Source organism: Solea solea, chromosome 10 (genome assembly GCF_958295425.1).
Source record: "Solea solea chromosome 10, fSolSol10.1, whole genome shotgun sequence".
NCBI classification, from domain to species: Eukaryota; Metazoa; Chordata; class Actinopteri; order Pleuronectiformes; family Soleidae; genus Solea; species Solea solea.
In genome coordinates, this window is record NC_081143.1 from 18,666,149 (window position 1) to 18,682,780 (window position 16,632).

Sequence of the window (16,632 nt, forward strand, 5' to 3'; positions counted from 1 at the left end):
GGTCCTGGTACTTCACGATTGCCGTCCTCCGCTCGGCAGTCCGTACTCCACAGATACGGCGCCGACAACAGTTTCACAACTGTCCAGATTTTTACTGGCTGATCCTTTCAGCTCAAATAGCTTTGACAATGCGCCTTAAAGGCACTTTAAAGGCAACGGTGCTTTGATACCAGTTACAACAATAAACAGATAAATAGAAGGAAAGATAAATAGCTTTGCCTGCTAGAAAGTTCTACAGTGTCAACTCCTGCAACTGTTGCTGCTCCTGTCTGTAGCATCAGCCAGTATATCACCACCACAGCCAGTAGACCTACATCCCAGAGCACATTTTAAGTTAGATTTTGTTGAGTGATGTTTAGCTGATTTTGTGTTTTTTCACAAATTAAAATGTTTTTTGTTTTTTTTACTTAAAATGTATTTATGTTAAGTTAAGTTTATTAATAAAGCCATATAAATACTATACATGTTATATTTTATGGTTTTTTTCACATTAGTTATTCATTTTACACATAATTTGGTAATAAATTAATTTAAGTAACAAAAAATCTGAAGAGCCACTTGGGAGCCGAAAGAGCCGGCTCTTTTTAGTGAGCCGAGCCAAAAGAACCGGCTCTCCACAAGAGCCGAAATTCCCATCACTAGAACTTCCTAACCAGTGGTGATTGGACGGCCACAGTGTTGTCAACTGCATTTGGGGTGGAAAAGCACGAGGTTCGCTGGTGCAGGCAGTGTACACCCTGGACAGCGATATGTTTGTTTTATAATTCTACCATACTTTTAACCTGTAACCTGCCATTGGTTGAACGGTTTTGCAATTATGAGTGTAACCACAGCCAAAATGCTGTGGTCAAGTCTGACACACATGCAGTGTCAATTAATCATGCTAATGGTTTAAAACGCCATGCAAATGTATCTGCAAAGTTTTTTTATGGCCAACATCCGTGCCAAAAAACAAAAAATAAAACAAGCGGACATACACGTACACAACCTTGAAACAACTCCAGCTGAAAAGTTGGACGGAGACAATTATGCTCAAAGGTTTATTAAAAGTATTCTGTACACATTCTAAAACAGCTCAATGATTTCGATGGAGTACTGGCCAACGTCCTTCTTCACTTTCATGTTGCTCAGCTCTTGGAGGCTGCCCTCAATCTTTCCAAGCTCAGAGACCAGTCTCACCTGAAAATAAAACAGATAATATATTTTCCAGAAAACGTTTTAAAATTAATTTTGATGAAACTGTGGGACTGATTATCAAGCCTTTCTACACAACTACAGTAACAGAGTCACATGCGATGAATATTATGAAACCAATGTGCGGCCAGACACTGAGAAGAGTTGGTTACCTGTGACTTAACAAAGCTGTGGAGATTCAGCAGTAAGCCTTTGGCCTCTGGTGTCATCACTAGCACTGTGAAATGGGCATCCAACACCAAGCAAACCCAATCCATGATCTACAATCAAATGCACAAAATAAAATGATGTCATTATTCATGTATTTTATTGAGGGATTGTGTACATTGAGCCTCAAAGTTTGCTCCATTTGTTGCCTGACTGAAGCAGTTAAAGCAGAGATCAGAACATATCCATGACCATGTTTACACTGTAAATATCAAGCTCATGCTCTATATTTTGGGGATGATGGGGATAATGTCCATAAGGCTGAAAGAAAAAACCCAAAACATTCGTAGATGTATTACCTTTACCGTCTTTTACCTTTACTGTCTTTTACTGCTTTTTATACCTTATCAATACAAGTTTGGCCAATATAAATAGATCCAGCACAAAAATGTCTTGCAGCTCCAGTTATTTTTCTTTTCATCTAACTCAGCACAAGACTTCACATCTCTTCACATCAATGTACGTTCTGAGGCTGTGGCTACACACAGTGATGTGAAAATCTTTCAGCCAATACATTTTTCCCACTCCCATATTGGTCTCATACCATGTCCGTTTGTGACAGACACAAACTGGGGGCACTTTGATTATCTCGACTCCCAAACAAATACAGACCTGAGTCAGACTTGGTGATCTCAGTCCGTGCATCTGTGGGAAGGCATCGTGGGAATACTTTAGGTAGAGGAACTGCAAGTACTGGAGGAAAAGCTGATTGGACAAAGAAGGAAAATAAACATTGAAAAACATCGTTATGGTCAGTGGTTAAGTGTAATTAAAAGGGTTCAAAAAGCCATGGTCAGACTTTACGAGACTGAAGAGGAAGAAAAAATCTGTCACTTACAACAACATGCTGGGAGGTCAGATCTTTTAGGTGTGGGAGGAGGAAGGTTTCGCTGTATGCCGTCTGCAAAACCTCATTTCTTATCAGCTTGAGTCAAGGTTTCATACTTTTTTTGTCTTATTAATTAAATCCATGGTCCAGGGACTTCAACAACACATTTTGCTGCAAGGCAACATGCAACATGCAACAGTGCAATGACAAAACATTCTAAATGAACATGATTAGCTGCCTGAATGACTTTGAGTGATCAGTGTGCACTGGAAGGATACAGTAGGACAGCCTTGTGTAATCCCACCGGACAGAGATTTTCCGATGGAGTTGATGTCTTTTGATCTGCAGTTTTGGTCTTTGAGACTGCACCATCCCCAAGGAGGTTGTCTGTGTGCTCCTCGTCAAAAGAGGTGGGGCCAAAACCATTCTGTTGGCAAACCTGGTCACTGTCCCTAGAGGCGACGGTTTCCATGAAGGAGACGCTCTCAGGCTCCAGGGTGGCTTTCTCTGCATCACTATCCGACATACTGCAAGATGAAGGCAGAGCAGCACATGGTTTGATTCATTCATGTTATGTTAAACCAGGTTAGGCTCATAATCAAATAATTAAACAGCTAGGTAAATAGAGGTAAATGCACATAATGTAATTCCTGCTACAATGGCTTTTGTAGTTTGATGACATTGGGAGGCAGTGTGGGATCATAGGATTTGTGGTCTTTTTGTAAAGAGTTTGCCCTGGAAGTTAGAGCAGTGATGGTAAAATAGATGACGTTGTGAAAAGGCGGAAGAGAAATATTAATTTTAATGGATTGAATTTGTTGAATTTTAATGAAGAAATGTGACAATCTCTAGATCGCCCGTTTAAATAATTAAACATGTATCGCTTTACCTGTGGTCATAAGCAATTTCCTGATGTGAAGTTTGACAGTGAGAGATGTTTTCACAACAGCAGTAGAATGTGTGGAGCATCCCAGCAAGTGGTGATGCCTGGGTCCAACGAGGCAGAGGCATTGCCCACTTGTTTCTCTGCTAAATTCTCACACCACTCTGACATTATGTGGAGATTTGACAATGGAGCTGGTAGGAGACGCTCCAGAAAATATCCACAGTGAAGACAACATGTCTGTACTTTATCTGAAAGCAGCTATACTGACACTGGTGGAGACATTATGCCAGATGAGGGTATAGGCAAGACCAAGAGAACCTCTAAATCCTGAATATTGGTGTAGAACTTATTTACATCAACCCCCCTAAATTACAAAATTACAATTGACACAAAAAAAGTCATGGCAACAACAAGTCTGTGTCTTTTACCTGATGAAGGTCTTGAGGCAGGTACAGGTGATTGCCTCAGGGATGTCAGGGAAGAATTGCAAGCAGAGTTGACACAGAAAGTAATCCTTCCTCTCCAAGGCCAACAGTACAAGGTCAGGACACACACTGTAGAGGGTCATAATGGTGAACGGTCACATTCAGCAAAAGTAACAACAGTTATTCAACTAGTATCACATGATCACAGAGTAATCATTTCGTTATCACAGGATTTGTGCTGTGATTTAAAAAGTGAAGTGATATGATGATGATGATGATAATAATGTGAGCAGCTCAGGTCTCCAGTGCTGTTGAAAAGTGCATGGTGCAACATCCTGCAGTAGAGGGTTCACCCTCAGCACCCAACTTCTCACACCCATGTTATTTTAATTAACTTTTTAACATTTCGGTTAGAGATAGCATTCAGATTAGCCCTCCTTATTTCCGGAGAACACTACCCTGGCTGAAGCTTTACAGATTCTTGTACTTCAGTGATTCTGCTCTGATTGGTGACCAACTTAACCCCATTATCACTAGAAAACAGGCATCTTGTGATAACAAGAAAAAACAATTTGTTATCAAGGACCATTATCCTATGATAACATGATGATTATTCCATGATCACAAGATAACAGATTGAAAAAAGATACAGTGACTGGAGTTGAACTTGTTTTTTGAATAACCTCAATTATGACATTTTCATTCAAATGCAGGTTTTGGTATTTGTTGTGGTACAGAAATACATCACTGCATCCCCTAGAATGTATTCATTTAAGTCATTCAAAATAGTTTTAAAGGAAATGGCCCAATAATCTTTCTAGATATACATTTTTGCATCTTATTTTGCATTTTCAAAGGTTTCAAAGACCCGTGGGAACCCTGATTCAATCTCAGTTAGTTGTTGCTTTACTGACCTGTGGCAGAGGTACCGAGTGTGCACTAGCTGTGCCAGGATGCTGGGGATGTAAAAGTCTGAATCATCCAGGCTGCGGGACACAAGGACTGATACTAGCTGCCCAACTAAAGGCTGCAAGTCCTGGATGTCTGATCGAGACAGAAGACCCTCTACCTCTTTCTGGACGTCCTCTGCTGGTGCCGTCTATATGAAATAGAATATTTAGTCAAATTCGGTTGACAGAATTTGCCCACTTTGATATGAAAACCATGCACATTCAAATTTGGCCCGTTACTTCTAAAAGGCCAGGAAACTGTAAAACTAAAATCCTTACCTTAATTAGCTCCAGAACTTGTTCACTTGTTAAACAAAGTGTTGATTGAGTCTTGCGGGTTGTTCTCTATATTGAAAAAAAGAGTCAAATTCTTATTCTTTGCTGACATTTTCAATAAATCTCAAGACAAAATATCATAAACAATACAGTAACTCTATAACTATATTTATATCAGGCTGTGTTAATTAATAAAGGTTTTTCATATTTACCATCAAAAGATATACAAAAGAAAATCTCACTGTAATGGCATGGAGTGACACATTAGCGATAAAATATATATATATATCCTTAATGCATCAAGTAGTTTACCATGTTTTGCCTTGCAACAACATGTAACATAACATATTTAAAAACGCAGTTGTCCACTGTACCGTCTTCCTGGTTTCCACTGTTCTCGAAGGAGCTTTCTCGCCGTGCAGAATATTGTTCCAAGATGGTACTGAAGCTGGAGCTTTGGACTCTGTGCCAGTTAAAAAACATGTGCAGTGAAGTCAGACATGCACACTAAGGTCAATTGTTTATGTATGTGATTTGCTTTTTGCAGTAGGGATAATATTAGTCACAGTGTTGCAAGTGATTAAGCTCACCTTCAGGTTTGGCCTGCCTTAGTTTCCCCAGTGCAGAGGCCAGTGAAGATTTGGGGCAAACAAATGGTATAACAGAGAGGGTTTTCCCATGTGGAATGAATAATTTGTTGGAAAAACACCATAGCTATATCAGAGGGAAGAGGAAATGAACACAAATCTGACTTAATTGTACATATGTATGAAATACAGAAAATACAGATGAATGCCCTAGTCTATTTGTGCATCTATTTTTAAGACTGTTAACTGCTACGCAGTTGTGAGAAGGGACAGTAAACCCAGTCCCAGTGGAGAGCAGACACAATTCTCTACCAAAGTCATACAGTCCTCCATCAGCACCAGTCAACTGGAAGGACAGGGAACTTTGGACTAACAACAATGGGGGCTTGACTGGGTGGTTCATGCATACGTCTAAAGTTAAAAAAAACAATTCATATACACACTGGTATGAGCTCCATCTGTACACTAGTATAAGGCTTAGTTGCTAGCATGACTAAAAATGATAATATGTTAAATACCAACATTAGAAGACAACCGACTAGGTGGTTTATTTGAAATAAACCAAAAAGGATGCCTACCTGCCCATAGATTTTACCCGCCATCTCTTTCCCTGCCTGAAGAGTCTGGAAGTTGGTATTCCAGATGCAGAGAAAGTCTGAAAAATTCAAAGACATTCAGGAAATACTAGACACTTAATCACAGTCTTCATAATGGTACAAAATGAAGACAATACCAGTGTTATTCTTACATTCATTCGAAAAGTATTTTCATTAAAATAATCTATATTCCAGTATAATAAAATAATACTAGGAAGCACATTCAGGTTGATCTTTCAATCACCAATCTTATCAACTTTAAAGCCAAAGAGACAGCTTTTTGTTTTAAAACTTGTCATGAATTTAAAACTCGCTGCCACAGTGTTATGAGGATAGAAAAACACCTACGATCTACCATATTTCTATTGCTCCCCTATAAGCTTTCAAGTTATTCTCTTTGCAACAGGATAGGGTTTTTGTGGAAAAAACACAGACTGACACTGGTGTTTTTCTTCACAGCTCTATTAATGATGAGGCAAGACAACACCAGCCATGAGGAAAAGCACCCGTGTCCTTACCCGTATCTTGCTACTACCGTTTCTTTACAACAGTGACCAAACAGGAAATGTCTGGGACACAAAAGTTGTCCGTAAACTTCTCAGCAAAAGGAACATAAAAATTGTAATTGTGGAAAAAGTGGTGATTCTTGCTTGCCTTGTTCAACTAGTGTAAAATGTTGGTCAACACGATATTCTGACCCAGCAGGCTTGTGCATGTTTCTGCATTATGTATTGATTATATTTACACAAATCTTTAGGGCACAGCTTTGTTGCCTTTTGGCCTGTTTTCTAGAAGCCTCACTGGCTGTGTGTGAAAACCCCCAGTAAGACCAGTTATGATTAATAATAGTGGAGTAAAAACTGAAACAACCATCCAGATGCTCAGGCTAACCACAATCAGATACAATATCGCTGAGTGGAGCACTGCTGTAAGGGAAAAATTAAATGAAGCTACCTTTCCCAGCTCCAGCCGATGGGTGTGGAACCCCAACCACAGCTACATGAGCTTCATCCAGGATGAGGGCTGATGCTGCCTCCAGGGGACCCTCACCCACAGGAAGACCCAGCAGCAGGCTACGAGGAAGAGGAAGAGCCTGGGCCCCATCTTCAGTCCCCAGACCCCGCACTGAGATGACACTCTGGTAGAGATGGCCATTAGGATCTAGTTGGAAGGAAAACAATGAGACAAAAATTATGACTGTAAACTGTACCAAGACCATACATTTCTCTCTACAGTAATGCTGAAATGCTTACAGAGATAAAGCAGGTGGATGTGTTTATCCCTGTAGGAGGCAGAAAAGCTGAGTGGGGCGAGACTGGACTCTTCTCTCTCCAGCCGGTACCTCTGTAAAGTGTTAGGGTTCAATTTCTGCAGGTACAGGAAATGATCTCCTTTCTGTGGTGAGACAGAAACAGCAACCAGCAATTACAAAAAGTAGTCACTGGAAAACAAGGTCAGACAAAATTATGTTTTTGGGATAAGTGAGACATTAAATAGCATACACACATTCCACATTAGCATTCCATTGAGTTAATCGTCTTCATGGCTGAGTATTGTGATCCAGTGAATTATGAATGTACAACTTTCTAGCAGGAAAAGCTAACATTCTATCTATCTGTTTATTGTTATAATTGGTATCAAAGCACTGTTACCTTTAAAGTGCATTATCAAAGCCCTTTTATGTTATATATTAACCTTCGTATGTGTGAAAATCTATCTATCATCAGAACCTGTACGACTTGTCAGTTTTACAACCTAACTAACTAACTGCTAACTAACTTCTAACTAATTGCTGTCTAACTACTGGCTAGTCTAATTGCTGTCTAGCTACCGCTAACTGTGTATGTGGAATAAACCTTCAGAAAGACAGTCGAGTTGTACCCGCCATACTTGTTCTGGTTACCCTTTCCAGAAGGGAGTATAGGGCTGAAAGGATCAGCCATTAAAAATCTGGACAAATATTTAATCATGATCTTACCTGTTCAGTTGTGAAGATGACAAACTGCTGTGTTTCTGCCAATATATTTGCGTTCCACCTAAACGCAAAAAAAGGAACAGTCATTAACATACTACAGGAAACAAAAGGTCAGATTGCACTACATGGTGAAAAACAAAGGGAACATTTCTGTGACTGAAATTACAGGCACAGAAATGACCACAAGGCAGATGGATGTGGAAAGCATCAATACCCATTTCAGAAAGACAACACCACCAAATCTAATCGACTGTCGAATCTAAAGTTAATCCTCACATTAACTTGAAAGATCCAAAATGGCAGTCAAATGCAGCCTTTCCTCAACCAGAAACTATAGTTTGTCCAATTACAACTGCCAACACCATAAGCACAAAACACACATAACAAGACTAACCTTATGACCTCTTCTTGAGCCAGGACCTCCTCTATGGGCTGCTGTGGAGCAGAAAGCAGTGAGTCCAGCAGTCTCACAGCTCCTCGCTGGAACAACACCACAGGCTCTCCTCCCTGTACACAGTGAATCTTCCAGATATCTGATGACACCTAGAGAGAGAAAATGTACAAGTGGTAAGAATGAGAATGTGCTCAGTTTTATCAGTTACTCTGAACAGGTTATATATTACTCAAATTATAGGAAACAAAGAGAACAGATTTATTTTCCAGCATGTGTAAACTCGGTTAAGAAATGTAAAAATGAAGAGGATGCAAAGTGCTACAGAGTGTAAATAGAAGCTCCTGACACTATTGGTGTGAATATGCCCTAACAGAAGAGACTAAATGAATGAATACTCCTGTTTTGACTTACGGTTGCTTTGAAGGTCTTATCTAAAATTATGTCACCTTCCTTCCATATTTTGATCACCTTAAGAAAATAGGATAAAGAACAGGCATTAACAGGGAACAGATATTCTTGAGTTGTGTAATCTGACAGCAAGTCAGTGGGGGGTTCACACAAAAATAAAAAAAACATAAGCCTAAAAGATTTTACCTTTTTGTCACAGACAGCCACATATTCCTTAGTCAGTGAGTTGAAGACTGCTGAACAGGTCAGTGTCTGACCCTGTTTGATGGTCCAGCTGCCCAGTGGCTTCTGGTCTGACACCTGTCACAACCACAGAACAGAGAGGAAATATAATAACATCCTTTTCGCCAATAACGGGACCATCATCTGATAACATGAACATGTGCAAATGTGCATGCATTACTAAGTAATTAGCTAAAACATAGAATAGAAGTCATGGTGTGTGTGTGTTAAGGCTAATTGCAATATGAAACGTACATATTATTTCGTAATTCCAAATTTGGCTGCCCCCTCATACTGTAACATACCTATAATCCAGCTACTTAACGGCCAGAGAAATGACAAGATAAATTACTTGACAGTTACAATGACATACACTGCAGTTACACTTGTTTTCCTATTTTTTTTTACCAGTGTATTTCAACAGGGCACCATATATTTATGAGTAGCAGACCTTGTAGTTAGAATGGAAATAACGCATTTTATGTTCGGTCTACATTAAATGCTACGGTTTACGTCTGTATTAGCAGCAAGCCAAAGCAGAAACATAATATTATTTACTACGTACTTATGTATTTACAAGTCTCGTAATCACATCACATTTCTTCATAATGTCGTGCAGCCCTGGTGCTTTGAGCGCCTTACGTTGAGTATAGCTAACGTTAGCTAATCCACTTTGCATGTTTTGGTAAACTAGTACTCCACCGCTGCTATACCCATTAGTACCGGGTTTAAAAGAAAAGGGGTGAATGTACTATCCGAGCTTTGAAGTATGTTTTGTCTGGTCCATGGTGTTGTGTTGCTGAAAACAGCCGTTGATGCTCGTGGACACGAGTTTAACATGTTTTACACTCATCAGCTGGCCCAGTTTAGGAAGAGCCTCATCAAAACAAACGCTAAAACTCACCTTGTACAGCGTAACAGATCTGGTCCAGTCGGTGACGATGACATGGTCACTGTCTCGCTCCTCTTCGACGCCCTGAATGCCCGAGTTAGACAAGTTTTGAGCTGGAACGAGTCCGCACAACGTGTATCCCTCATACAACGCGGCCATGTTTGGACGAGAAGAGAGGAGAAATCATAGGGTATCGCGAGAATAGATACGAGAACGCTACGCGTTTCCTTTAACGATTTGGTGCATTACCGCCGCTATCTGGTATGGAGTGTGAATCAAAACGTCTGTTAATTCTGCAGAGGTGGAAATAGTAGTGAAATATTCGACTTAAGTAAAAGTAGCACTATTTGGATAAAATGTTACTTAAGTACAAATAAAAAAGTAGCTTGTTTAAAATGTACTCAAAGTTCAAAGTTTAACAAGGTCGAGGTTATTTCTGTGTAGGTCAAAAAGGACATGTAATCACGAATTTTAAATAAAACAGTAGAACATTTTAGTTTGACTAACAAATAATCTACTGCTTGAGGAAATACTGTATCTTAAACTGTTGGGTCAACAACAGTCAACAGTGGATCTTAACTGGGCTGAGGGCGCCCTCTGCTGTCAGAGGAGAAGATTACACCTCATGTTCTCTGATTTTCCAATTGTTATAGGTATTTTTTTATTTATGGCTAAAAGTCCACACTATATTATTACTATGACATGGGATGGAATATGCTTTATAAGTGAAGGATTACCTACCCTTTGCACTGCAATGTTGGGTTTATAAAGCTCTATATAAATAATAATGGCAATAATCAGGGTTCTAAATTAACTTTTTTGATCACCAGCCAATTTGGCCAATCGGAATTTACACCAAATTTCTAAATCCGTGTTAGTGTGTCTTGTTGCCACCTTTGCCCCCTATTTGCCATTTCATTTCCTGTAACCTGTATGTGTGTTTCCTGTGTTCCTGTCAGAACGTCTTGTCTGCTCTCTGAATGGCTGAGTTGTAAAAGCTGGTGTGTGATGAACTCGGTTGTTTGCAATTAGATTAGTTCTGCTCACTTATCCTTTTTCCTCTGCTTTAATTTGAATCATTTGGAACAAAAAATGCTTTGAATATTAGTATTCAGACAAGGTTTGCAAAATTATTTTTTCCAGGTACAACCTAAAATACTAAATGTTAATGTTTAAGTGTTGTTTTTCAGTAGCTCCCATGTCAGATGACCCACAGATCATATTATATTACACATTATTGTTTCCCTAGCATAGGCCACACCTTTTTTGCTAGATTAATTCACTTATTATTGAATTAATTTATTTTATTTGATCTGTTGTAATTGTGGTTTATTGTTCGTCTGTGACTTTTATCCACGTTTTTGAAGTCTTCATTTGTTTTAGTTGTTTTAGATGTATCTTAGTGAGCTTCTATGCCTTTTACTTGTTATACAACTCTTTGAATTTCACACACTTGACTGCAATTGTATTGCTACCATACCTATTTCTTTCTACCCAGGTGAACAAGACCTCTTTGTATTGCATGTTACAGAAATACGGAGCGTGAAAGACCACAGCAAACCATGTACATTCTTAATAAATACCTTGTGAAGTGCAGTAGTGTCACCCACTTTATGAATTAGAACCAGGTTGCATAAAACCATGTCTGAAATGTTTAATTTGTGTGAAGTGTGTTACATTATAGGTTAAAAACAAAAGCCATTTGACCACTGAGTGACAAAAATGCACCACCAACAACACGATCGATGGCCAGAAAAGGGACTTGTTGCTGTTTTAGCAAGGTTCAATTTCTGATGGAAGCTCACTTGAACGAAGAGAATAATTAGCAGAGCTGGGCTCTAGAAGAGAAAGAGAGGAAAACAGAGAGCGATTCTGAAAAATAGAGACAATTCTGAAGAATGTCACATGCATCATGACACAGAAAAACAAATGAAGGTGCTTTTGCTTTTACCTGACTTAAAGTTATAGCCTATCACTTTCACACGTTTCAAAACTTCAACAGTGGTACTAAATATATACAAATAATAATACAGTTTCTCTCTAATAGCGACAGTATATTTACTTTACCTTCAAAGCAACCAGGTATTATGAGCGTTCCATCCATGCACTGAGTTGTTACTGCATGACCACAACTCCTGAACTGGTCCTTGCAGTACAACGAGACAATTTCTTTGTGTAAGACTTTGTTTGGTTTCAGATTTTTGATCCACACTTTTTCTCCTCTGTATAATATCCTTCCTCTCTGTATGCCAACACTGCAAGGTCCTGTAAAATGTAATAAAGTAGTTATTGGTCAACAACGTTTGTACTCGTACATACACGTATTCTATTAATATACACAGTGCAAATGCTGAAACCATAGATTTCAGATCTAATTAATAATCAACACAAGCTACATAGATAGATAGATAGATGTAATATGAGTTCTACTTTTGCAAGATGGCATCTCAGACCAATTCCCATTTTTTTCGCAAACAATCTGCATGCTTCCTTCCAGCACATAGTCTCCATGGCAACCATATGTGACTGCTTCCATGTAGTCATATTGTCTCTGGCTGTCGCTTGACTTGTAGCCATTGTCAATGTTTCCTGGTGGAGGGCATGTCACCACTGCACGGAAACAACAAGTTTAGTTCATTCACTGAATGTTAAATGGTGTACTGGATATTTAAAACCGAAGAGATAAATACATGCAGGTTGCAGACAGTTAGAAAGTAGATGTACGTGCTGACTCTTTGGAATTGAAACCACAACCTTCCGGTTGAAAGACAACTCGCCCTACCACGGCGCTACCATAGCTCAATCCTTACTCCTCCCTTTTTCAATACTTTCACTTCTAAAACTTAAGTACAATTTATATCAGAAAGTTACTTTTGGTAAAGTACAGTAAATGTCTTAGTCTATACATAGACTTTTACTTAAGAACTATTATAAAAAGTGGCTTCAACTTCTACCAAAGTCATTTTCTGGTAAGATACTCAAGTATCCCTTTGAAGTACTTTATAGAAGACTGGACAAACTACATCAGTGGACCTGATGGTCAGATTGTTTCCTGAGCTGCTGTTAAAACACAGTATTGTTAAAGGAATACTTCACCGATTTGCATTTAGCTTTGTATTACTAGAATAGGGGTACTATTTTTGAAAAAAGTGTCACTGGTGGGCACGTATCAAAAAAAGTATGAAGATGTTTCTCGACTCAGGGGAAACTGAGGCTGGGAAGCACAATTTTTTAAAAACTACCCCTATTCTAGTAATACAAATCTAAATGAAAATCAGAGAAGTATTCCTTTAAGAAGTCTGACAGCCAGAAATGTTGTGCACGACGTGTTTGGTATCGTTAAGTGCACCGGGTGTTTCATACAATACCTTGACATTTGGGTGTCTCGGTCCACGTGCCGCTGGCAGTGCACTCCGCTCTTGCACTGCCAACAACTGCATATGGAGGCAGACACTTGTATGTCCCTGTGATGCCATACTGAGTGGTGTTCCCTCTTATTGTCTTGTCATAAATTATCATTCCAAACTGTGGGATTGGAGCAAGACCACAGGACACAGCTATGGGGGGGGGGGGGGGATATGAGAGAATATGACACCTCATTTGTGCCTGTACTGCATGCTGCTGGTATATTTGAGTTTGCTCTGTACAAGCTATATGTTTTTTTTGTTGAGGAATACATACGCTTGCACTCTGGTACTTGTGTACTCCATGTTCCATTGGCTTGACACACACCAGAGACGGCTCCAGTCAAGATATACCTGTGCAAAGCAGCCATATCATATCATATCATATCATATCATATCATATCATATCATATCATATCATATCATATCATATCATATCATATCATATCATATCATATTATATTTTTGGGTTAGCCAGCAGGCTGCTTTTTTCCCATTACTATATTAAAACGTATATACAGAAGCTAAAGAATGTGCAATATAGCGTGTCTTACATCCTTTTTTTCCCATTTTGTTTCCATTTTCACCAACTATACAAACACAGCTGAGCAAAAAGCACTCAAATCTTTAAAAATCGGATTGAATTTGTGAAATTTGGAAACACATCACAGTTCAAAGTTCGCTTGCCTCGTTTTTATGAACAAAAATGGGAGAAAAATGGTCTAAAAAATTTTTTTTTGTGACTTCTGCACAATTACCACACTAATTTGTGACCTATCCCTAGCATGTCCATATAAGGAGTTGTGTATTATTCCCACAGCAATTTACCAAGGGTGCACCTGTGGCACAGAGCCGTGTCACTGAGGGTTAAATGAGCACAAAATACTTGATAAGTGAGTCAAATTACGTTGAGTGCATTTGCCATCCAAAGGGATTTAAGACACACAACACAGTTCACAAAAACATTAAAAAATACTTCTAATCTTCTGCATTTGATTTTTTGTTTTACAATTATGTTAAGAGAATGGAAGAGAAAATATCAGCCTCTGACACAAACAGCAGCCTCTGCATCGCATCTACCGTCAAAGCATATCACTGAACCTCCTCCAGCTTTTTTACAGGAGAAAAAAACTAATCTGTGAAGCAGAGTCAAATACAACTGGATATAATATTCTTACCCTTCATGACAAGTATAGTTGATCAGACTCTGGTACACGATGTCTTCATAGTCCAATTCCCCATTAGCCAAATGATCAGGGGGTGGACACCGTTTTGCTGCAAGAGAGAATACGATACACAGCACATGAGTAAATGTTTCTGTCATTGCAATTCAGTTATTTCCTTTTAGATGAAAAAGTCATAGATTTACATACTGTATATGCTTTTTCATAGATTTACATACGGTATATGCTTGATCATATCTAAATTGTAGTAAAGCTAGAGGAATATCTGTAAAGCACTGTTTTTTTGTCTTCATTTGTTCACTTTAAAACCTGTAATGAAGCAGTTACAGTTACATTACCATCTACTGTGTTGATATCAAAGATGTATGTTTCATTTTAAACACTGATGTTTTCCACATAATGACTAGACTAACTAATCTACCTAAGCCCAGTATGTTCTTTAAGTTCTCATTAGACTATTGGAGACCCACGTATGCACATTAATCTGCTTTTTGTCCATTGTCCACTTGCAGTGCAAACAATCGTCCGAGGGCCCAGCACAGCGGTGTGTCCCTGTTCACAGGACAGTGCTAACACGGCCCCGGGGTTAAAGTACTTCTGGAGCCCGTCCACTGCAATGTTGGCACCCAGCTCAGGCCTGGAACACACTGAAGAGACACGTGGATTAGACCATCATTTTGCATTAGACACGGACTTCAACGCAGCATTGACGCAATCTAATCGAAATAAACTTCTATAAATGTTATTCCGTTGGAAAGCCAAGTTTATTTTCCTTTTAAATGGCACCACACTGTAAAGGAAATGTTATTTGTGGGTTGAGCAGCAGAGTTGAGTATGTGGGTTGCGCCCATGAAAAACTTGCCAAATCTTCTCTGCCAATGCCAAACAGCTTTTTCCTGCTACTGACTCTTGTTTGGTGTCCTTGTTTGGTTTGGATGATTGAAATATTGACAATTTAACAGGGGCCTCAGTAGCATGGTGAAGAACTACACACAGCCTCAACAGCCTGGCACCTTTTCCTCATGCTGGTCACCAAGATGACACCGCTCGCCCCCGCAGAACCGGGTTTATCAGAGGCTGCCTCCTGAATTTGTGAGAGGAGAGGATAGAGTGGCCTGCCTGCAGTCCTTACATCGACCCTATTAAACACTTTATGGGATCAGCTTGGCCACAACCACATTGGCTGACTTTAGCGACAAATGCTGGTGGAAGAATGAGATGCTCTCGCACAGCAGTGTGTGACCAGGCCAGTGACCAGCATGAGGACAACAAACATTTCACTAAACATTTATGAAACCAAACAAATGAAATTACATAAAGGCCTTCAACCCCTATACGTCAAAACTAAACATCACCACATGCAGTGTCCAGCGTTACCATGGCCGATGATGAATGTGGTGTTTTTGGATGCATAATTCCTTTCAAATTTATTTATTTTCCATTAAATGTCCATGTAAATTAGAACAAAAACTTAAATTTAACGGGAAAATATATAATTCAGCACAGAATAAAAGGAAGTATAGTCAAAACAAAGTGTCCTCCTTTCCATCAACCCCGTTACCAAAACCTAACCCATCCTATGTGAACTTTGACCCCTCTCCATGATGAACATGCGAGATGCGAGAACAAGATTCATTTGATACCTTTACCATTATTAAACCATTATTAAATCTAAATCTAAATATACAAAAATATAAAATGTCTGTTTACAGATTACAGATCATACACATCCATATATACACCATAGATAAATATATAAACATATTAATAGCCACCACACGACACACATCAAAAATAATGAAGTAATAATAACGATTGATTCATGCAATTCAAGAGCCTAAAATAAGGGCAAATACCAGTGTCTTGTCCAGATGTGATGGTAATAAAAAAGGGACAAAGTAGAAACGACATCAGCATGAAGTCCATCCTTATCCATGTGCAGATGGTGCTTAGTTCTTCCCTGGGGTCTGTGCTCCAGATACAAAATTCAGGACTGCTCGCTCACTGCTGTTTTTGTGTCTCTGGGTAAACAGATTAAAGGCAGCATGAAGTGAATTCTAATCATTCCTGTTTTGTGTACTGTCCATTTGTTTGTATGTCTCTTATCTTGTTATTTGCATTCACAGACTGTAATCCATGTGACAAGTTTCACTAGTGGACTTTGCCTTATTGCAGCAATATTATGAAACAGGAACTAAAAAGA

At 39.1% G+C, this 16,632-nt stretch overlaps 2 protein-coding genes across 2 annotated transcripts; both read right to left on the reverse strand.

The window, feature by feature from the left end:
• Nucleotides 1-1,026: 1,026 nt before the first annotated feature.
• Nucleotides 1,027-10,018, reverse strand: nol11 (nucleolar protein 11). Its single transcript, XM_058641385.1, has 18 exons — nucleotides 9,854-10,018; nucleotides 8,914-9,027; nucleotides 8,731-8,787; nucleotides 8,320-8,468; nucleotides 7,929-7,986; nucleotides 7,204-7,345; nucleotides 6,905-7,111; nucleotides 5,933-6,009; nucleotides 5,358-5,481; nucleotides 5,142-5,230; nucleotides 4,771-4,836; nucleotides 4,456-4,640; nucleotides 3,545-3,670; nucleotides 2,509-2,757; nucleotides 2,240-2,318; nucleotides 2,014-2,106; nucleotides 1,347-1,454; nucleotides 1,027-1,179 (listed from the first exon to the last, which is right to left on the reverse strand). Exons 1-18 carry the CDS (start codon nucleotides 9,998-10,000, stop codon nucleotides 1,066-1,068), a joined length of 2,184 nt encoding a protein of 727 aa, XP_058497368.1. The 5' UTR covers nucleotides 10,001-10,018; the 3' UTR covers nucleotides 1,027-1,065.
• Nucleotides 10,019-11,480: 1,462 nt separating this feature from the next.
• LOC131467459 (beta-2-glycoprotein 1-like) lies at nucleotides 11,481-16,512 on the reverse strand. Its single transcript, XM_058641386.1, has 8 exons — nucleotides 16,286-16,512; nucleotides 14,900-15,076; nucleotides 14,424-14,520; nucleotides 13,523-13,599; nucleotides 13,210-13,398; nucleotides 12,272-12,451; nucleotides 11,909-12,106; nucleotides 11,481-11,679 (listed from the first exon to the last, which is right to left on the reverse strand). The coding sequence occupies exons 1-8, from the start codon at nucleotides 16,353-16,355 to the stop codon at nucleotides 11,615-11,617; spliced, it is 1,053 nt and encodes a 350-aa protein (XP_058497369.1). The 5' UTR covers nucleotides 16,356-16,512; the 3' UTR covers nucleotides 11,481-11,614.
• Nucleotides 16,513-16,632: the final 120 nt, after the last annotated feature.

Coding starts and splice junctions, on each gene's coding strand:
- LOC131467459 (XM_058641386.1), bottom strand. CDS start 16,355: ATGGACTTCATGCTGATGTCGTTTCTACTTTGTCCCTTTTTTATTACC. Junction 15,077..16,285: donor CACATCTGGACAAGACACTG/GTATTTGCCCTT, acceptor GTGTCTCTTCAG/TGTGTTCCAGGCCTGAGCTG. Junction 12,107..12,271: donor TGAGATGCCATCTTGCAAAA/GTAGAACTCATA, acceptor TACATTTTACAG/GACCTTGCAGTGTTGGCATA.
- nol11 (XM_058641385.1), bottom strand. CDS start 10,000: ATGGCCGCGTTGTATGAGGGATACACGTTGTGCGGACTCGTTCCAGCT. Junction 5,482..5,932: donor CGGGTAAAATCTATGGGCAG/GTAGGCATCCTT, acceptor CCTCTGATATAG/CTATGGTGTTTTTCCAACAA. Junction 1,455..2,013: donor GATCACCAAGTCTGACTCAG/GTCTGTATTTGT, acceptor ATTTGATTGTAG/ATCATGGATTGGGTTTGCTT.